The sequence below is a fragment of the Pollicipes pollicipes genome, unplaced genomic scaffold, assembly GCF_011947565.3.
Source record: "Pollicipes pollicipes isolate AB1234 unplaced genomic scaffold, Ppol_2.1 Scaffold_4219;HRSCAF=4965_pilon_pilon_pilon, whole genome shotgun sequence".
Taxonomy (NCBI): Eukaryota; Metazoa; Arthropoda; class Thecostraca; order Pollicipedomorpha; family Pollicipedidae; genus Pollicipes; species Pollicipes pollicipes.
Window position 1 is genome coordinate 776,656 of NW_023596448.1, and position 21,799 is coordinate 798,454.

Genomic DNA, 21,799 nt, shown 5'->3' on the forward strand with positions numbered 1-21,799 from the left:
GTATGAAGGCAATCAAAAATAGGAAGAAAGCACTGGTTAAAAGCGAAGGCTATCGTTTAAACATGCCTATTTTGTTATTATTTACACTATGCGGATAAATACAACATTTATGTCTCACACAGCACGCATCATAGATTTTTCAGCTAGTTACAGTGGCTTGCTCTCAGTTCGCACGGTGCATGGACTGCAAGTCCACTAGCAGCGATTTCCGACGCGACAAAAATCGAACGGGCGGAATGAAATAACTGCAAAATGCCGGTATGAAGAACTGTGACGTGCCAGAAATGTCAATTGCCTAAATGGTTATTTGCGCAATGGTGGCACACAAAACTTGACATGCCGGAAAAGCGAACGCCTAAATGAGAAACTGTTGAATGACGACATTTTAAAAAGTTGACATTCCAAATCAGAGAATGACCAAATGGTGAGCTTCTTTGAGGCCATGTTGAATAAATGGCGGCACGGGAAAACTGCTTTATCCAAGACACAAAAAACATATCAAAAGCTCGAATAGTATGCGTAAAAAGCCCCCACGTTCCACATAACTGCATGGACGAGCAATAACTATTCCTATCTTTCATAACGGGACGCGTCAGTACGACTGTCCGGCATCTTTTGCAAATGTTCGCGTTTCTTTCCTTCTGCGGGAAACGAAGAACCGACATTTTTTGTTCGCATCTTCATCTCATAGCTTGTGCAGATGCATATCAAACATCTGTCGTAGAATATATGCGCAAGGACTTGGTTTGGGACATATACGAGCCGGAACATATTGTTTATGATGGGCGCGCTCGATTTAATCCCGAGCAGACCCAAAGGCGTTTAACCAAAATGGGGTATATTAATAACAGGAGTATATAGCATGAAGTCGTAAAAATTTCCTACACCGCTTTAGACCATGTTCGATACGACTACACGGCGGCTATAATTCCCAGGGGATGTGGCAGTCGTCGGAAACAACAACGGCCACTAAAGATGTGTCAACATCGTGAATAACATTGTTGACAAGAACACGCTGACGTCGGGTATATCGACGATAGCGGAGGAAGGTAGAAGAACCGGCGTCGGAGTCAAAGGGAACGGAGGGAGAGGAGCCAGCTACGTCGTGGATGTCAACGAGAGCTGAGGGTAGCAGTACCAGAGCGGCAGTCAAAGGAAGCGGAGGGAAAGGAGCCAGCTACGTCGTGAATATGAACGAGAGCTGACTACCTTCCCCGGCGCCGCCCGGACCACCACTGACCCACCGCCGACCCCAACCCCGACCCCAGGCGTGACCTACTCCCCGGCCAGTGATTGGCCGAGTCACGTGACCACGTAGCTTCGAGAACAGACGCGAAAATAAAAGGTCTCCCTACAAAAGAAAGGCCGCCGCTCTTGGGAACCGAACCCAACACGAAATGCTCGTGTTGGGTTCGCTAAGCGCTCACAACGCAGGCGCGCTAAACCACTGCGCCACCAGGACGGTGATCACCTTGGCAGGACAGAGGGCAATTAATCACGTACACGACAATATGCAGAGGATGAAGGGCGCCCACAGCGCTATATCGTCATAAATACCTAGCGGCCGGCCGGCGCCGCTTGGTTATGGCGATTAAAGGAAGCGTTCTACATTTGTATGGGCTCAAGCTGAAATCGCACGTTTTGGAAATTTCGGTGCAGTTCACAGCCTTGTCCCTCTCTAGATGTAGAACCCCACTAGCTTCTGAGCTTATCACACGCGGAGACGAACAAACTTTTCGTGCAGCCTATTCCAAGGTCATTCAGACAAGCATAATGATATAGCAATGCCATTCAAATGCTGCTATCTCATAGGCCAGGCGACGTTCGAGGCCAAAAAGCATGCCATCGGCGAGCCGTTCAGATCTGGCGCTCGTGAGCACGACTTCCCGGTCACCATCTCCATTACGATTTCCCAATCAATGGTGAGCGTGTTTTGCATGTTTCAATCACGTAAGAAGTTCGAGATGATTGGCAGTTATGATGGAAATAAGATTTGGCATTGACTGGGTTCAGAATGATGTCCTAACCAAATATGAGAGCATAGGTAAACATCTAAAACTCACGGATAAATATGTATGACCGCCGCTTCTTGAACCGCACATCAATATCGCCTTTATCATTTTCACTCGTTCGTAAACTGATATATTCAACTACTTTGTTGTTGTCTTGTAGATGTATTTGTTGAACAGCAATGGATCTCACTGCATTGTGCAAATGCGTATTGATTTTTGGCTTTCTGTAACGACCCATCTTTGGAACCAACATAAAACAAAACGGGCATAGGGAGGGACAGCCCGCCCCGTCGGCTGCCCGGACCTGGGCCGTTTGCACCCGGCGTTGCAGTCTTTACGGATCTCGGGGCATCGGCCTCTGCAGTCAACACTCGGTGATCATCAATGAGAGGATGCAAAAGACCACGTATCGGACAGAAGTACTTTCGAATGCGTGATTAAATCAATTCTACGTGAAGAAGAAAGCCCTGACAATACCTGTCACCAGTGCACCTGGCATATTCATACTCGCAGTGGATTAGCACACCCAGGGCCACAAACTCGTCACGTAATGACGCAATCTGTTTTGTAAGCGTTGTTCTAGCTGCTAATCGTTTCAGAAAATCAGCTTCGAAGTTTCAGCGGTGGGATGTTCTGGTCTCCAGCTGGAGATACTCCTATCCCCGCCATACGCCATACGCCATTCCGTTTCCTGTGCGGCAGGCTCTATGGCCGAGGCGTCTGACGCATTATCGACGCAGGGGCCTTCACTGACGCAAAATACTCCCTCACCGGCGCATGCTGTCCGAGTCCATGAAATGGCCACAGAAATCCTTTTTGAGCAATCGATCCGTTTAAAGCAGCACGGAGGGGCTCTTTTTTCGGTACTGGGGCCTATGACTGATGCAGGGTCATTCCACTGGGGCCTCTGACTGATGAAGGGCCATTCCACTGTCTTAATGTGAATGTGAACATTCGCATAGTAATTTGTCATATGTCCCTTCATTGTCAACAGGGCCCGACCAACGCTAAAGCCAGGAGGCCCTTTGCTATCCAGGGCCACTCGGGGTATGATGTTGGCGCTATTGGAAGTTGGTAACTTTTGAAAATGAAGGTTGTGTTTTTCAAAATGAAGGCTTCGGTCCGCTTTCACCATGCTGTTCTGGTGTCCTGAGAGGGTGCCAAAACCTCACGGGTAGCCTAAAGGAGGGTCGTGGCCCCGCGCTCCCCTGTAGATGCGCCATCGACGACCTGACACACGCAGGAAACGGGCCGACCGATTGCGTTCTTACTCCATCACATGCTCCAAGCTTCCAGTATGTCAAAGATGAACTCCAAGACACTTCCTGATCGGCGGCAATGACGTGGGGATGCCAGGCTCTCGCGTGCGTACCGCAGGCCATCCAGGGCATATCTATAACACGAGTGAGCAGTTGCCAAATTGCCCGAGGGGTGGAAGGGTAAAAGTGGACATTACACGGTGTTCCGGGTCGCGTGTGTCTAACACATCCCGTTATTTGACAGGCCCATCGAATGCGCAGGGGAAGCATACCCACGCGTGCGGATTCTGACCCTGATCCTGAGCGAGCCAGGCCACAAGAGGTGCAGGGAGGCACGCCCGCGCGTGTGGCTTCTGACTCTGATCCTGAGCGACAAGAGGCGCAAGGGAGGCAAGCCCGCGCGAGCGGCTTATAACCCTGATCCTGAGCGAGCCAGGCCACAAGAGGTGCAGGGGAGGCACGCTCGCGCGTGCGGCTTCCGATCCTGATCCTAAGCGAGCCAAGCCACAAAAGGCGCAGGGGGTGGGGGCACGTCCGCGCGTGCGGCTTCCGACCCTGATCCTAAGCGAGCCAGGCTACAAGAGGCGCAAGGAGGGCATGCCCGCGCGTGCGGCTTCTGAGCCTGATCCCGAGCGAGCCAGGCCACAAGAGGCGCAGGGGAGGCAAGCCTGCGCGTGCGGCTTCCGACCTTGATCCTGAGCGAGCCAGGCCACAAGAGACATGCGCATCAGTAACATTTAAATTCAGGGACCTTGCGCGTCAAAATGCGCATGTGCGATGCCTCCACCGAACGTCCGCTCAACCCGCACAGCAGCAATCACACGGGGGTACATATCACTTGCACGTGCATCGCTAGCACATTGCACCCTGCATCCAATGCTACCTAGCTGGAAATAATGCTTTGTCAACCTGCTATCACGCACAGTTTCCTTTTCAAATAGGGGGCTCGCAGTCCCTCTAACTTGGGCTCCAGCGCCCCAACCTCTGAGAGAGAACTGGGCCAAATCCGGAGCAAACGCAACTGTTAACAAACTTGAGCGTTAACTTTCATAATATTTCATGTTTCAGCCACTGTAACTCATTTTCCGGAACCACGCCCATGACCGTACAATACTAAAAATAGTGCGAAACCATGGCGCGAGACATCCGCCATCCGAATATTAGAGATGCAGAATACGTGCGAGCCTTCAACGCACATCAACCTACTCGGTTGTTTACTTGCCACGGCGGCTGACGCGCCGTCGGCGACCCTCCGCGCATCAAATTTGACGTTCGTAGCGCTACGCGTTAGTGACATGAAAATGTTCGAGTGTAAGTCACAAATGCCACATGCCCCATACGGCTACGATATGGTAATATTTCGAGAAGTCATTGCGCTGTGTGTGCAACGACACGACTTTTAGCTTTAACAAAACAAGCCCGGGAACGAAAAACAATCGGAAATTAAGTGCCATATGATCAAAAGTATAACAATTGGAAGGGATGATAATGATAGATAAATCAAAATGAAAATAAGAATCGGAATTTAATTAGAATTCAGGTATACATTGTGGAGATACAGTGACGAAGGCGTGATCGCAGATCCGCCATGTCTGCGTTGCCCGCGTTGCCCTTGAGTTCCAGACTCCGGTTGCGACGTCGTGCGTAATTACGCATTGCAAGGGAGGGTCCCGCACGAGGGTCCCACGAACGGAGGAGCTCGAACGTGCAGGTACACTTGTGTCCTGAGTATCGCATATCTGGTTCGGTGTGTTCTGCTGTACTGCTTATTGTCTTTGACTGCCTTTAAATGTTTATGGGCGTGTATGACTGCTTCAGAGAAGTCGCGTGGGGTGGCTATTGGTCATTATGGTTGTTTCTTTCCATTCTTTGTCCGTATGGTCCATCTTAAATTTTCATGAAGGATTGCCAGGAACCTTGAATTTTCAGTACTCTGGCCCACCACTCGTGGCCTTACCAGCTCCTGCACCTTTTAGCTGAGTTGACAAACATGTTGGATGTGTCGAGAGCTGTGATGCATCTGTATTTTTGTGTTTTGCTCCCCTCAGATGTTAAAATGCCAATGATTGTGTGGGTAGCAAGGGCAATTTATACTCCATAGATACATGCCATCAACCAGGTGTTGGGTACTGCCATATCTCATATTACTGTAGCACTCTTGAGGACTATAATTTCAGTGATTTCCAAATGTCAAGGAGTAGAGGCCAGGCCTGTATCCTCCAAAAACTGGATGACATGGCATTATATCTTGGTTTTGCAGCAAACAAATTGTATATTGAAGGCATTAGTCCTAACTTGGCTCTCAGTTTATGCTCCTATCAGGGCACTCTTAAGCCCACGCAGCTGGTACTCGTTGCTTACCATGGATAAACAGGATGGTGCTAGGATGCATAATTGAATGGAAATCAGGAAAAAATAGTGGATGCTGGCAAAAGCTTCAGTGTAGGTCAGCTTGTAAGCCTTTAGAATCAAATGAAAGGAAATAGAGAAGTATACTAAATTTAGTTAGTGAAAAAGTCAATGTATCACACTCATCAAACAAGATCATAGCATTGGCCACATATGTTATGTTTGGCATCTTGCTTGCTGAGGATGTGGAAAATTATCCATCAACTATAAACTGACTATTTTGGGTTGGAACACACGCATGAAAGCAGTCTGCTTTACCCAGCCACACAAATAGTGGTTGGTTCACAGCTGGAGAGTTTGATATGTTTGATGAGTTTGATGGTTTGTGGTGGTTGTTGTGTGGTGCTGTATGCCACAAAGTAAGTGCTTTTCATGAACTTGGAGGAAAATCCAGGGCCCAAGTGGTGTATGCATGGCTGCACCATGTACCTACATATTGCATTTGGGATGCAAATAACAAACTGTCCACACATGCTGTCATTATAATTTGCCTATGCGAGGTAGTTGAAGTAGGTATGAGACAATGATAGTATTAACTACAGGATGAGTTGTGGTATCTGAGAACAAAAAGGCATAACCACCATCGGATAAAATAGCATTTAAGCCGTCTGGCCCCGGGGTGGCAGTCATGAAAAGTGCAAAATTGAGTTTTATGCACATAGACATCAGAGATACATTGAAGCAATGTTTGAAAGTGCACAATGGTTTAAGTCCAGATACCTTTGTTGGCATTTGCCATGCTGAGACAGGCTTGGAAGTTCAAACCAGCCAAGAACATTATATGTACCAAAATGGGAGTTGCATCCATGATTATATGCAGTGTCCAGACAGACCATCCGGGGTGGGACACACTGGTCCAACCTGCTGGCTGTAACATCTGCCAAGGCCAATATGTCAAGATGAGAGCATTAACTTGGAATTGACTTGGGAACTGAATAAATGGAGGATTTCTCAGACAACATAGAGTTCCATCCCATTTAAGCAATGTTCTGTTTGACATTGCAAACATCAAGTACCAGTGCATCAGACCAGGTTGAGTTGTGATGGTCATTGCTGTGGAGATGGGCAGATCACAACCTTTTTGGGGGTTATGTTGGCAAGTTACACTTGAAAAATAGCTTAAGAGGGAGATTATCAATAAATTTGTGCAATACAGAAGTTATTTGTTTGTAGGAGGCTACTAAGTCTTGGGATGCTGTTTAGTCCAGAGTCAAATGTTTCCTATCTGTTGATAACAAAAAGAACAAATGCACAAGTGCATAGAGTATGCCTCTAGTGTCCAACAGTTGCTACAGACCCCTAACTACTTCCAAGTTGCTTGTGTCTCAGCAGATATTTAGTCTCTTGGCATGTTTTGTGTTTTATTAACTGAACAAATTTCATCCTTAGCCTGGCCTGCTGCCACCCTACTTTGAACATGGAACAGATGTGTAATGTGTGGTGTCACCAAATGCAGTCAGCTGTTCTGATTGGTGTTTTTTTGTGATAAGTAATTGTTTTTGCAGGAGTAATGGAATGTGAAGATGTGCATGTGTCAGAGTTAAAGCAGTAAAACCACAAAAAATATTGCTCAGTCACTGTGCTAATGCCACTTATGATGACATCCAGATAATGTCCCCATGTATATGGTCAGTAGGAGTACATGCATATTTCTTGGCTTGTTTTAATGCTACCAGATTGCATTTTGGGCTGTCATCAGTTGCAGGGTCAGGGGAATCAAGGAGAAATGCCATACGCCGATCATCTCGATAGGAACACGGATGGTCACCTATTGTCAGCGGCAATCGTCCGTGCCCAGTGGGGCTGAAGTTATGCCTGTTTCAGATCACCAGCATCATGGAGGAGGGCAAGCTGTCGCCAGTGCTGGACGGCCACCCGTCGCTTCGCATGCCCAGTCCGCTGATCACTCGCCGAACGCGCACCCAGTCCACGTGAGTCGCCCCGCCCAGCGTCCCCCGCCGCCAGAGAGCCTCAGGCCGCCCTGTGCGAGGCGGTCACGTGTAGTGCAGGCTCTTTCCTGGAATGTGGTCACGTGCCGTGCGCGCGAGTCCGAGCTAGCCACGTGAGCTCCACGTGAGCCAACCTCACGCGTGTGGCCTCTGAGTCAACTCTGCAGTCTGCGCGTACGGGCCGCTGTCGGTGAGTCCTCTTTTTTTGTCAGGTCTGGTCCTCTGTCTCTGTGTGGGATATGCGCCCGACATACTGCGAGGCTTCTCGGGCCCTGACGAAACGAACGTGACTTAGCGTCGCCGTGCATTTGGCAGCCGCACTGCCCGCTGACGCTTCGCAGCAGGATGCATTTGGCAGCACTGCGCTACCGTCCCGATGTTTGCATGGGTTGTGTCAGCCGCCGACGGTTTCGTAAACAGACAGACAGACGAATTCGCGGCGGCCAGTTTCTACCCCGCAGAAGCCGGACGCTCTGAAGTTTCCTTTGTGTGGGTCCGACCTGACCTCGACCCGACCTGAGGCTAGCTATCCGGGCCCGGCGACTAAGCCTGGTCCGGATCGAACGGGTCAGGTCGTGTCAGGTTAAGGTCGGGCTGCAATTGATAGGTATTCCGTGGTATTCTGACGTCATCTGTTGTTCTGAGTGGTCTAAGAGAGCTGGGTCCAACCGAAGAGGTTCATAATTATATTGTCGTCGGCATTGGCCGAGCACGTGATCGGTTGTGGAGTTTTTCACCCGCGGCGCATCACAAACCACTGAAACATTGCCTCGTTTGGGTGCTGTGGTAGCCCATTTCACGCAAGCACTGTAAGACAGGGCCCTAATTTGTACGAAATCTGAAATGCTGACGAAACCAGCAGGTGGGGCATCATGATTGTTGTCGGACTATCAAAAGAAGCGTAGGTTTCCACTTTGGAGGAGTTGTTCCATTCGTGTGTACCTATCATGTCACGTTTGCGGCACTGAATGACTTGGTTCCATGGACCAAATACACAGTCGTAAAAAGACGGATTGATACGTGAGGAAGGAAAAACGCTTCCGGAGGGAGTTTTAGTGACTGCTGGGATAGGCCCGACGAAAAACGATGAGTTTTCCCTCGTTTTTCCCAGTCGTATGGTCTTTTGAACAAGGTACCGGTACGGTGCGACGGAACCAAATGAGGCACCGGTCGGATAAACGCTAGCAGTAAAAGGGGCTAGTTTGAACTAAAACGCCCACCATGATTGGGAGCGTCACGACCAGAGTGTGCAAAATGAGAGCAGAAGTTTGCAGAACTACTGCAGCGCTGCGAGGAAACGCCCTCTGAAAAATGGTACGCCAAGGATCAGGAATATCCGCCAATTGTCACGCTGGCCGATAGCTTTAAGCCGATAGCTTTCGCCTTTAGGCCGATAGCTTTCAGACCTAAAGGTGAAAGCTATCGGCTTAAAGCTATCGGCCAGCGTGACAAGTCAGACTTTCAGACCTTGTTGAAGCCCAAACACTTAGATGTATTGTTGGGTTCTTATCGAGCAGGTTGTGTCAAGCACCACGGGTGTGCGGCAGCCACCGATGCCCTTCATTTCATGAGTCACCCCTGCTCGGCTGTTTCTAGATACCGAGTGCCGAGTGGCCGAAGGACCTGTGGCGACGTCGGCTACAGGGAACGCTAATTTTTTACTACGATACTGTGGCCATGATACGATTCTGATATCGTTCTGAAAGCAACCTGCGCGGGGCCAATCAGCTGCGAAGGAGGATGTTGTCGCGGCGATGTGCGCACAGCGACATGGAACCGGAGTTATTGAAGCTGGACAGGCGACATGGAACCGGAGCTATTGAGGCTGGACAGGCGACATGGAACCGGAGTTATTGAGGCTGGACACTGGCAGCGGCACCAGCAACGCTGCTCCATCGGGTGCGCTGGCGGAAAACGGAATGCTGACATGAGTTGATTGTGCTGCGTTAGACGGAACCGGCCCCGGGACGCAGACGTGGCGTAGTTGTGTTCAGTATAAAGCCTAGAATTGTACATGACCCCGGTGTTAGTTACACCTGTGCGTGGAGCATCTCACTCCTGCACTGGGTACGTCACGCCGCCGGCCGGCGCCCTGCGATGGGCCGACCGGCCGGTGACCGGGTGTGCGCTATCACACACCCCTTGCCCCCCGCCCCCTATCGCCGGCATTGGTGTACTCTGACCTGGCGATCTGTAGGACGGCTGTGCTGAGCACGCCCACCGTACCCTCCAGCGCCGTGCTGAGCACGCCCACCGTACCCTCCAACGCCGTGCTGAGCACGCCCACCGTACCCTCCAGCGCCGTGCTGAGCACGCCCACCGTACCTTCCAGCGCTGTGCTGAGCACGCCCACCGTACCTTCCAGCGCTGTGCTGAGCACGCCCACCGTACCTTCCAGCGCTGTGCTGAGCACGCCCACCGTACCTTCCAGCGCTGTGCTGAGCACGCCCACCGTACCCTCCAGCGCCGTGCTGAGCACGCCCACCGTACCCTCCAGCGCTGAGCACGCCCGCCGTACCCTCCAGCGCTGAGCACGCCCACCGTACCCTCCAATGCCGTGCTGAGCACGCCCACCGTACCTCCAGCGCCGTGCTGCCGATCACGGCTCTGTCGCTGAGCTGAAGAATTTCTGTGACGTGTGGCTTGGCATGCGAAATGCAGCGTGACTGACGTCATGATGTCGTCTCCCGACCGGGCTATGTCGTTATATCCCTGGCTTGTACGACGCATGACGAATGCTTGAAATAAAAATAGCTAGCTTTGGTTGACCAACGTGTGTGTGAGTTGTCAATTTCACCGCTTAAATCTGGCATTTCATTCCGCAACCTCGTAATTTTCAGGATTTTATCGTCATTCACATTGCTGTCCCATATCCATATTTCCATTTTGATGCATCAGTATTATTGTTAACATGAGTATTCACCATGCCGTGTACCGTTCCATGTTCGGCTTTAGCCAGGCCGTGTTGCCTGACTGACGGGGTGGCTGACGGGACGGCTGACGGGATGGCTGACGGGATGGCTGACAGGGGGTGGGTGCGCGCGCAGGTCTGACCGCGGCATGCGTAACCCGGACCAGAGCGGCACCATCGTCAGCTTCTGCCGCACCAAGGGCCACGGCTTCATCCGGCCCGACGAGCCACGCCCCGGCGAGCCGCTCATTTTCGTCCACGTGTCCGAGTGAGTACGCCTCCGAGTTCGAGTCCGAGTCCGAGTGAGCACGGCTCCGAGTTCGAGTTCGAGTCTGGGTCCGAGTGAGTTCGGCTCCGAGTGAGTGCGTCTCCGAGCTACAGTTCGAGTCCAAGTGAGTAATGCTCCGAATTCGAGTTCAAGTCCGAGTGAGTACGGCTCCGAGTTTGAGTCCGAGTCCGAGTGAGTACGGCTCCGAGTTTGGGTCCGAGTTCGAGTGAGAACGGCTCCGAGTTCGAGTTCGAGCCCGGGTCCGAGTGAGTACGGCTCCGAGTGAGTGCGTCTGCGAGTTCGAGTCCGAGTCCAAGTGAGTACGGCTCCGAGTTCGAGTTCATGTCCGAGTCCGAGTTCGAATCCGAGTCCGAGTGAGTTCGGCTCCGAGTCCGAGTGAGTGGGCCCGAGTCCGGGTCCGGGTCAGAGTCCGGGTCTGAGTCCGGGTTGGAGTGAGTCCGGGCCCAGGCGAGCGCCGTCAGCCGTGTGAGATGTGAGGCCCTCTTGGCCGTGTGGTCTGTAGGGAACGGCGAGAGGGCGCGGGTGTCGGCGCGCGCCGATGCATCTTCGCACGAGTGACATGAGTATGATGTCGGTTTTTGGTAGGCTTTTTACTCTCTGGTATTTAGAAACGGTATGCAGGGGACAGAGATGCGCTTCCTAGGGCTCATTTCTATCCAGTTTTGTTATTGCTGTAGCGGTGTCACTGGTACTCTCTTTGTCAGCTGTTTTGGCTGTCGAGGGGGGATTGGAGGAGGTTTGACAGGATCTTTGACGTTTGTGATTGAGGAAGAGCTGGCGGGTTAGAAACTGGCGCCGTTCACCGCTGTGACCGTAGCAGTGTTTTGCTGGATTCGGGAACGCTAATGAAACCATGCATCGTACGAGATAGGCGAATGCTGCGGTATCTGACTCGCCCATTTCAAGTGCGTCGTGAGTGCATCGGCACGAGTGTGATCAGTCTGGCCAGCACTGGGGCATGAAGCGGGGCGTGAGCAGTTAGACCGCTGGTCTGCGTGGACGCCCCGCGTGCTGTCCACGTCCGGAGGCGGCCCGGCACCTGCCGGCCGCTGACGTCACCGTCACCTGACCCCGCCCCTCCGCCCTCCCACAGCGTGGACGCCCCGCGTGCTGTCCACGCCCGGAGGCGGCCCGGCACCTGCCGGCCGCTGACGTCACCGTCACCTGACCCCGCCCCTCCGCCCTCCCACAGCGTGGACGCCCCGCGTGCTGTCCACGCCCGGAGGCGGCCCGGCACCAGCCGACCGCTGACGCCACCGTCACCTGACCCCGCCCCTCTGTCCTTCCGCAGCGTGGAGGGCGAGTACATTCCGGTGAAGGAGGACCGCGTGACGTTCCGGCTCTGTCAGATCCCGCCCAAGATGGAGCGCAGCCAGGCCATCCACGTGCGCATTATCAACTTTTGCCACACCAAACACCACAAGTGGAACGACCCGCCGTCGGCCGAGGAGAAGACCGAGGACAGCGCCACCTTCGTCAACTGAACGCCGGGTGAGCGGCGGCGCCATGTCACGGCGGTGTCGCCGGGTCAGCGTGCTGTACAAGGCGGGGAAGAGTGCGACTGGGGACCGATACGGCATGGTTGGTCGGACGGTCCAGGTGAGGTATTCGATCACAAATAAAGCATGTTTATGATTAGTGTGTTGCTGATACATGTCGCTACCAAATAGTGCACTAGTAAATACGAGATGTGCCCGAAACGTAGGCGAATTCAGTCGGACATGTCAAGTGTGGTACGGAGACGAGTCGCTTCGATTCTACACCCCAGCCTTTTGAGTGTGTAGTATAACTATAAGCCGGCCGACGTTGTATGTGTTAGCACATGTAACGGCCGCGATCTTGTGAGAGATGTGATCCGTCCCTCGGCGTAACGGGGTTGGAGGGGGGGGGGGGGGGGGGGGGGGGGGGCGGGCGGGCGGAGGCCGGGGCCGAGGCCGAGTGAGGGCGATCCCTCCCCTCTCGCCACCCATTTACCTAGAGACGAGCCACGGTCTCCTCTGGTGACCTCCGCACGCCGTCTGGCTGAGGTCCGCTCGCCGGGGAGCATGCGCCGCGTTCGGCAGGGCGAACTGCACGCTGGAAGCAAAGTGGCAGGAGACGCGGAACCTGCCACCGGAGTTCGCTGGCCTGCTGTCTGTAGTGTTTGACTGCCATGGCGATAAGGAAATACTGTGACTCCGGTGAAATGTGATGCATATATTCCGTAACGTCTTACGGAGGTATTTAAACGGTGTTTGGCTTCAATCATTTCGAAAATTGTATGATGATAAAACTGGTTCAGGAAATGATCGATTAATTCAGTAAGTGATTCCTGCTTTTTATATTTTCTAAATTGCAACATCTGGCCACTATTTAGCTCCAATTGGTGTACTGAAACTTGTTAATTTGCCTGGAATTTGACATTGTGTCGTCATATTTGGCATTGAGTAAAACGTGTCATAAATTTGACTTTAAGTGTTGGCACCTTGCCGTTTGCCTATTGTAGACTCCAGCCCTAAGTTATGAAGGTCATGTAAGAACAAATTGATGTATTTTCGTATACATTTCGTGGACGTGCATTTGTACCTTTTGGTGGAAACACATACTTCCCAGTCAGTTTTCCATGTCACATGTTCATGAGATGATCATTGGCCCCTCAAAAAATGGACCGCACGTAGGCAAATACAGACGGTAAGAGCAACTAGAAGCACGACAATGAATCAGCGATGGTTTCGCGCCCGTGTCCTTCATGTGAGATTGCATTTGCCACGCTGGCTGTGAGGCACAATGCCTGGTGGGTGTAGATACCGCGCCAGCCCCGCCGCTGTAACCAGTTATCCTACCGCTCTCCGGTTTGCCGAAGAATCCACCTCCCGAAAGACCGATTTATCCCTAATTTAGACGGAAAGTCTCTGCGAAGCAGCCGGAAGGTAGAACTTCGTTGCGCGCGAGCGTCTTGGATAGCGCGGCCATTGGCGCAAACAGAAGTACAGTGTGTAATCGATAGGTGGGACTGCTCTCAGCCTCGGCGTGAAACGCTGAGCACCGCGGCATCAGCTGCTGCTCAATGCATGTGGCGTATGCACAGCACACGTCTTATTGTTTAGTATGATGTTGATTATAAGAACAGTCTCCTTGAGAATGGCTTATGAAACACCGTAGCATGCAGCGTGTGGGTAGACATCGGGGATTTTCCTCAATAGTTCCATTAATAGTCATAGCCCCTCCGCACGCTTTGCATGTAATTAAATCAGGCTAATGGTGCGCACAAGTTTGATGTGTGAGAGGCGTGTTAGGACCGGTTTCGGTTCTATTAGGACCTAATTCTCCGACTTGATTCCCGCTCGGGCGATCCGATCATTCCGTTTGGGTTGCGACATTCCATTCTGCTGGCTGACTTGGGCGGTGAGGCGGTGCTCGGCGGTGCTCAAAGAGGCTCGAGCCCAAGCCTCTTATTCGGCTATCGACGTACCCCAATTAATTCCCGCTGCCAACTCAAATTGTATCCTGCTCCGCGGGCGCTGCCGGGGAAGGCAACGAGACTAACAGGGCGAGGCTGCTTGACACTTGTGTGTAGTACCCACACCCAAGTTTCAAAACTTTGCATCCTCGAATGAGTGCATGCAGGTGGCTGCCGCTGAAGCTCGTCACCGCCCGGTGGCGGTGGCTGCCGGTGAGGCTCGTCACCGCCCGGTGGCGGTGGCTGCCGCTGAGGCTCGCCACCCGCAGCCGGCGGCCACGCTCATAATGACGGCACCACCCACACCGCCACCGGTCGTCGGGCCGGGCCGGAGGCAGGTGACATACCATGTGATGATCGCGTTAGACCCAGGCAGGCGTGGGTCGTGACGGTGATGGGAGATGTGCGGTGTTAAGGATCATTTGAGGGCCTGTGCGGCGGTCAGGCCGGTGTCGAAGTTGAACTCGGGAGAAAGTGCTAACCTGAATGAGATCATGCTCACATGTCACACGCTACGCGTCATTTGGCAAACGCTGTGATAATATCACAGCTTATGTGATTGAGAGCCGCGATTTTTGTGTAAGCCTTCGGGCGTTCGGCATTTCGACACCAAATATCCCGGAAAGTCTATCCCAGCTCCAGAGCTGTGACATGAATGTTAAGCCTGGGCCTGGCGGCGGTGGCGGAGGCGTGAGAGACGGACTTCCGGCTCCGCTGATCAGCGTGGCGATTGGCGGCCGGCGCACCGCCGCCGGCGGCGCCCGGCTGGCGGCGGCGGGCGAGCGATCTGCACCGCCGCCGGCGGCGGGCGGACGACCAGCACCGCCGCCGGCGGCGCCCGGCTGACGGCGGCGGACGGGCGACCTGCACCACCGCCGGCGGCGCCCGGCTGACGGCGGCGGCGAGCGTCCTGCACCGCCGCGGCGGCGCCCGGCTGACGGCGGCGGGCACCTCGGGCTGGCCTGCCCCGGGGCGGCCGCCGGGCCAGGTGTACTCAGGTGGGGGGGGGGGGGGGGGGGGAGGCACTGGAGTGGAATGGTGGTGGCCATTTAAGTGCTGTAACACGCTACATGGGCTTTTTAGTAAGCGGGGCGACAAGGCACACGCGCTCTAAGGTGGTCCAGACTCCGTCAGCTGGTCAGAGATGTGCTGCGAGCCGCAACCAAAGGCCTTCTTCGCGGCACAGTTTGGTGCACGGTTAATGGGCAGATCTCATCATCTCATTTTTTGATGGCGGGTGCACGGATAAGGATCTTGATGGGGGGTCACTGCACTGGCAGGCTGTTGTCTCGAGCTAGCCATAGACATTGGCAGCCGGCGCCACGACCACAAGTGGGTTCACCATCAGTGGCGCCGTATTATAGCCGTCGTTTGATTTTGTCCGTCATTGTGTTGGCACACACTTTAGAGTCACTGGTACTGAAAGTGATGGGACACTTAAATGAAAACTGCATGTTCATGACGTGCAGAATGAGAAGGTATTTGTTCCAATCCCCCAGCACTAAGAAATCCAGAACAACATGGATTATGCGCCGTTTGGCGCCTTTCGTCTCGACTCATCGTGCAGCAACGCCGTGGAGTAAGCAGCTCCGTCAGCGCCGGTGCGTCGCGGCGCGGCGTGGTAGGCCTGGCGTAGCTTCCATATCAAAGCCGAAGCTTCGCACGTCGCTTCAGCATTAACCGCTGACGTCCGTCCAGAATACATGTGTTAAAAGAATGGCATGAGATGACGCAACGTTGAAGTGTAACGTAAAGACACGTGGGCTCAGTTTCTGTAGATGCGCAGTCCAGCATCCCGCCGGCCCATCACTGTTAAGCTGACCATGGTTTTCGAAGACAAAGAAAACCAACCATATCAAAGGGAACTTCATCCGAACACATTTGGTGGTCATTCACCATGGCCTGAGCCGCATTAGTGAATTCTGTGAAGCTCTTGACCCTCTCGTTTCAGGATGTAAGATCCGTAATAAATTTTGACAATAAATGACGATTGCGGTGACGGGCCGCGGCTCGTGGCCGTCGCTCCCATACCTTGTGACGATGTCAGCACATCTTCAGTTGAGTGAGGGTGCGAAAGCCAAGTATAGAGCTGGCCACCAGACATGACGCGATAAACTTCCGTCTTGATACCAAGTAGTGTAAGATCCGTTGTTCAGCTGGATAGTTTAATTAGTGTGCACCTCGTTTTCATGAAGGTATAGCAGGCAAGGTAAAGAGACACTGGCATGATACATTTGCTGGGATTTAAAAATTTCAGAACGTGACATTTTGTAGAAGTCTGAACAGTACATGAATGGTGATGAGCCACGGCGAGTTTGGCATGGGTGTTCCAGTATCATTCAGTAATATATGGACTTAACCCTGACCACCTTACATGACAGTGTGCATACCATTATTTAAACCTGACCACTTTACATGGCAGTGCGCATTCTGTGATTTAACCCTGACCACTTAACATGACAGTGCGCATACTGTGACTTAAGCCTGATCACTTTACATGGCAGTGCGCATACTGTGATTTAAACCCTGACCACTTAACATGACAGTGCGCATACTGCGATTTAAGCCTGATCACTTTACATGGCAGTGCGCATACTGTGATTTAACCCTGACCACTTGACATGGCAGTACGCATACTGTGATTTAAACCTGACCACGTCACATGGCAGTGCGCACACTGTGATTTAAACCTGACCACTTAACATAACAGTGCGCATACTGTACAGTACACGGACTGACTTTGTTGTTTTGCAGTTTGCGTGTGCGTAATGTTGTGCGATGATGTCCTGTTGTAGACGTGCGTGCTGGTTGCTGTCTCCCAATATTTTTTCTTACCAGTTATACGTTAGGACCTTGTCAAGATCGCCACTATCTGCCACTATCGCCACTATCTGGATATATGCCTTGCGATTTCGTATCGTCGCTTTTCGTAGCGTGTTGTGCTTCTTGGCAGAGAGCGCAGAGCCTTGCCGCGTGCTCGGATGTGATGCCCCGCTGGGTACGCTGCTTGGCCAGTGGGAGGGGCACTGCTAGTGCTGACCGCTCGGGCCGCACCTGGCTTAAGGTGTGGTGTTGGGGAGCGCGCCGCCGCGTGGACCGGCCCCGTGCCGCTGTCCGGCAGGCTGCCGCCGGCCGCTCGCTCGGTGCTATTGTTTTTGTTTGTGTTGCGGAGTCCCAACCCGTCGTGCTGGGCCGACCTGCGCTGTCCGCCGCCGTCGGCCCGTCCACCCGGTCTCCGGAGGAGAGGGGAGGGGGGGGGGGGCTGCCTGGACGTCACGATCACCGGCCGCCGCCCACCCGGTCTCCGGAGGAGGAGGGGAAGGGGGGGGGGGGGCTGCCTGGACGTGACGGTCAGGGAACTGCGGGCCGCGCGGTCAGTGGGCTGAGGGACTGGACGACACGTCTCTGCTGGCGTGCTCGGCGCGCTGGCGTTGCGTCGGCTGGGACTTCCGGCCGCCGTGGGCGGCGCGTGCACGCTCGGCGCTCCGGCGGGCTGGCGAGGCACGCTTTTAACAAAGATGATCGCTGCGCGGACCTGCGGGGGAGGGGGCCACACACTGGGGGCGCACGTGTGGCGACAGGGTGGTGTGTCCCGCGCGTGGGAAGATTGTGCGGGAGGACTGCACACTGGGGGCGCGCGTGTGGCGACAGGGTGGTGTGGCCCGCACGTGGAAGGATCGTGCGGGAGGACTGCACACTGGGCGCGCGCGTGCGGCGACAGGGTGGTGTGGCCCGCGCGTGGGAAGATCGTGCGGGAGGACTGCACACTGGGGGCGCGCGTGTGGCGACAGGGTGGTGTGGCCCGCGCGTGGGAAGATCGTGCGGGAGGACTGCACACTGGGGGCGCGCGTGTGGCGGCAGAGGGCTGCGACCCGCGCGTGGGAAGATCGTGCGGGGTACGGTGTCGCCGGGTCGCAGAGGCGCGTGACGGTCCCCTGAGGCCGGTACTCGGGGAAACAGTCGAGACCACCGCAGCAGGCCGGTCCGGGCGACCGTAGCAAGTGTAGTGTAGTGCGCGGTGCGAGCTACAGCCCTCTTTCGCCCTCTTGGAAGGCCTTTCTGGTCCGATCTTGCACGTGACTTTTTATAACGCAGTACAACTGACTGCGGATTGCTGGCCACCGTTTTAGCAATGAAAATGATGGAGGATAAAAGATGTGAGATGAAATGTATTGGCGTTTGACAGGCGCGAGTTTGCGTGCATATGTGTGCGTGCGTGCGTGCGTGCGTGCGTGCGTGCGTGCGTGCGTGCGTGCGTGCGTGCGTGTGTGTGTGTGTGTGTGTTTCTGTCTCTTTGTTTGTCTGTGGTTGCCCGTGCCTATGTTTATCTACGAAAGAACTTTTTGGCCTTCGGCATCTTGAAATCAGAAACCTTCGTTAATTAACCGATTAAGTGACTTCACTACCCCAATACCTTCGTTTAATTCACATCGGAATGATTATTTGGGAACAAAGGTCAGCGTTAGAGCCCTTGTCCCAAAACTGTCGGCGCTGGTCGCACAAATGATTTTCCAACTATTGCGGAGGCGGCAAGAAGATCTGGAATGTTGATGGTAGTACAGGTGTGTTTGTGTTCGTGGAAACGGTGCAGTGGCTGTCGCAGGATTGTTTTATTTGTCCCAGGAAAGGTGGCTGCAAAAAAAAACGATAGTAACGCACCCAAGTGATGTACATGTAGCAGGCTGTCAGGAGCGGCCTTGCACTTGACAGGGCTTTGGTTTTGGGCCGAATAGTCATTTTGTGTGACCATGCGTTAGAAGAAATACGTACAGCAGTACGCAGGTTTCAACCTCTCACAAATGACCGACTAGATTTGATTCGATTATTAACAAGTGTTCGGGACCATGTAGTTCAGTTGACCTCATAGATTGGTCGTTACATGCTGAGTAAAATCTGCGCAGTCATTATCCGTTAGAAGCCCGGGCCCGTGGGCTCGGGCTTTGGCGGATAATGATTGCGTAATGATATTGGGAATAATGACGTTATCATCCATCATAAGCTGAGGCATGCGTTGAGCTTACGGTTGATGATGATTGCGGAGATACCATCCACTTGCGTCGTTTCTAAAGAGCAAATAATTGTAGCCAGATGCCGGCTCTGGACTAGGACTCGTTCGGATTCTTTTGGAGTTATAAGCGCATCTGAAGTTAGTATGGCATGAGCCTTTGACGATAAGGTGAACGCTGCCAAGAAATGTATTTTTTGTAGTGCGTGAGAAATAATGCATGATTCAAAGCCCAGTCATGCCAAAAGGTTAGGTGCTCAGGCTATGGTTTTATTCTCGACACCAGCGCAGGATGTTGAACTTCAGTTTGACGAAACTGGCACGAGGTGAAACCAGCTATCCACAAGTGTCGTCATTCTCGCTAGTGTTTTGTGGAAAGGGTTTTGTAGCGTTCTCATATTGTTGCACGAAACTCATGCCATATCCTCGTTTGATGTCTGCGTGAGTTGTGCGAACAATGTACCCCAATATCATGATATTTTGATGGATGCAGAAGGACTTTAGCAGTTCTACGCCCTTTAAGCCCAATCAACAGCACAAAGGAAACTTTTGCCGAGCTGAGGCTACAGCCGCGGCCGATGGGCGACTTCACACGCGCCCAGGTGGCCGGTTGAATACCTTTCGCTCGGGTGGGGGTCAATTTGGCCTCCCATCTGAGATCTCAGAAACTAAGGGAGCTAGAGACACCATGTTTACAGGGTGTGTTAGCCTGTATGTGAGCTTACTTGTGTCAATATTTGGGCTCCTAGGTCTCGACCTTCGGGTCAAATAAGTTCAAACAAGTTCAAACTCTAGATTGATGTCCAAAGTGCCTCAGAACCTACCTGTTCTGAGCAAAAGGTCACTGGTGCACATTTAGAGTCAGAAACCTTGTTTGACTCTTCGAAGGTCATTTTGACCAAAATCATACAAGATTGCTTTAAGTTTTGCATTTGAATCAGCGTCAAGATCATGCCAGGCAATATATTCCTAAGACAGTGTCGAACTGGGGTGATTTTCGATCAGTTTGCTTATCCTCGCCTTTAAGAAGTCCCATGAAAGATGTGTCATGCGTGTTTTGGCGTCAACACGTTGAAATGAGCACCAGAAACTCCCCATACAGCAAAGTCTAGAGTAATAAAACAGGGCTGTTTTTGACCTCGGTCTGACCTTCATACCTGACCCTAGGTCATGGAATTTGTTCTTTCAGCTGTTGTGTGGCCTAAGAAAGTATCTCGGAAATGTATGGTTTCGTCTAACACTCAGGTGATGCATCAGATTGAACGAATCCCTTTGAATTGTCTTTCGCTGAATCTGTTGTCTGAGCTTGATCTGTCATAGGTCAGCGATCTTACAAGGTACTTTTAAATTTTGGATACCAAACGATCCGCTGTTTCCATTGTCTACAGCTATGGCAAAATTTGGCACGACCATGCGGCGCCGTTTGGAAACCATTCCAGAAAAACCTATGGAGGGGTTCAAATTAACCCCCATCCGAGCGGTGTTAACCCCGACAATATGTCACGCACCTCCGTCCCACTGACATTGCTGATGATCACACTGATGTCGTGCAGAGCGGTTTGTTCTGAGGAGCAGAATGGCAGTCCCCGGTCGTCTGCGGCCCATGCGGGTTAATCGCGCTTAGGAGTAATGTGCGACGACGCGCGCTGAGTGTTGCTGATGTGGCCATCTCCGGGGAAATCCCCGTCCGGGCGGCCGTTCCTGGAGGATGACCTTTGCTGTGACCTCTGTTGCCAGACGGGTGGTGGCCGGCGGCCGTCGCGCCGACCGCACCCTCCTCCTCTGGGCGCACCTCACCCTCTGACCTGAAGATGAGACGTCACCTGTGGACCTCGGTCGAGTCGGCGCGTGACCTGCGACTCGGTGGATCTGGGGTTGTGATCTGTGACTTCCGCTATGTCCGGGTCGTGACCTGTTACCCCGTGGGCCGTCGCGGCCGGGCGCGAGACGCCTGAGGGACCAGTGGACGCCGGGGAATCGGACAGTCCACGGCCCCGTGGCGCGCCGACTGCAGCCGCCGACACTGGCGCACCCGGCTTCGTGGTGATGACGGAGTTTAAGTGTGGACGCGGCCGACGCGCCGCCGCGCACGCGGCACGGCACCGCCCACAGCCGCGTGCTGCACGTGCAACGAGCCGATCGCGCAAAATTGCCCCTCGAGAGTCGTTTCTTGGCGGTTTTGTGAGGCGGCTGCAGTGTCCGCCGGCCGCCCACCGCACAGCGGGCCGTCGCGATCGTGTTATGTCGGCGACCGCACGCCGTCGGCGGCCGTGTGAGGGTGCGCCAGCCGCATGGTGTGAAGTTAAGTGCCTCGCGCGCGTGTCCCATCAGTCTGTGTAGCTGGTTTCGTGTCCTGCTTTCCTGGCCGTGGCGTGCAGGCTCTCTCAAGACGTCGGCCGAAGGCCTCGGTAGACAGCTCTTCTGAGACTCTTTCCGTCGGCTGCGGCGCGACAACACCGGCTAACGGCTAATGAAATTAACGCGAACACTGATCAACGCTTGGCCGGCAACAGCTTCGGTTCACCA

General features: G+C 53.4%; 1 protein-coding gene across 1 annotated transcript; it reads left to right on the plus strand.

The window, feature by feature from the left end:
• Positions 1–4,943: 4,943 nt before the first annotated feature.
• Positions 4,944–21,051, plus strand: LOC119095944 (cold shock domain-containing protein CG9705-like). The gene is made up of 5 exons (XM_037218799.1): positions 4,944–4,982; positions 7,505–7,611; positions 10,677–10,808; positions 12,121–12,320; positions 21,011–21,051. The coding sequence occupies exons 2-4, from the start codon at positions 7,517–7,519 to the stop codon at positions 12,311–12,313; spliced, it is 420 nt and encodes a 139-aa protein (XP_037074694.1). The 5' UTR covers positions 4,944–4,982; positions 7,505–7,516; the 3' UTR covers positions 12,314–12,320; positions 21,011–21,051.
• Positions 21,052–21,799: the final 748 nt, after the last annotated feature.

Coding starts and splice junctions, on each gene's coding strand:
- LOC119095944 (XM_037218799.1), top strand. CDS start 7,517: ATGGAGGAGGGCAAGCTGTCGCCAGTGCTGGACGGCCACCCGTCGCTT. Junction 7,612..10,676: donor CGAACGCGCACCCAGTCCAC/GTGAGTCGCCCC, acceptor GTGCGCGCGCAG/GTCTGACCGCGGCATGCGTA. Junction 10,809..12,120: donor ATTTTCGTCCACGTGTCCGA/GTGAGTACGCCT, acceptor GTCCTTCCGCAG/CGTGGAGGGCGAGTACATTC.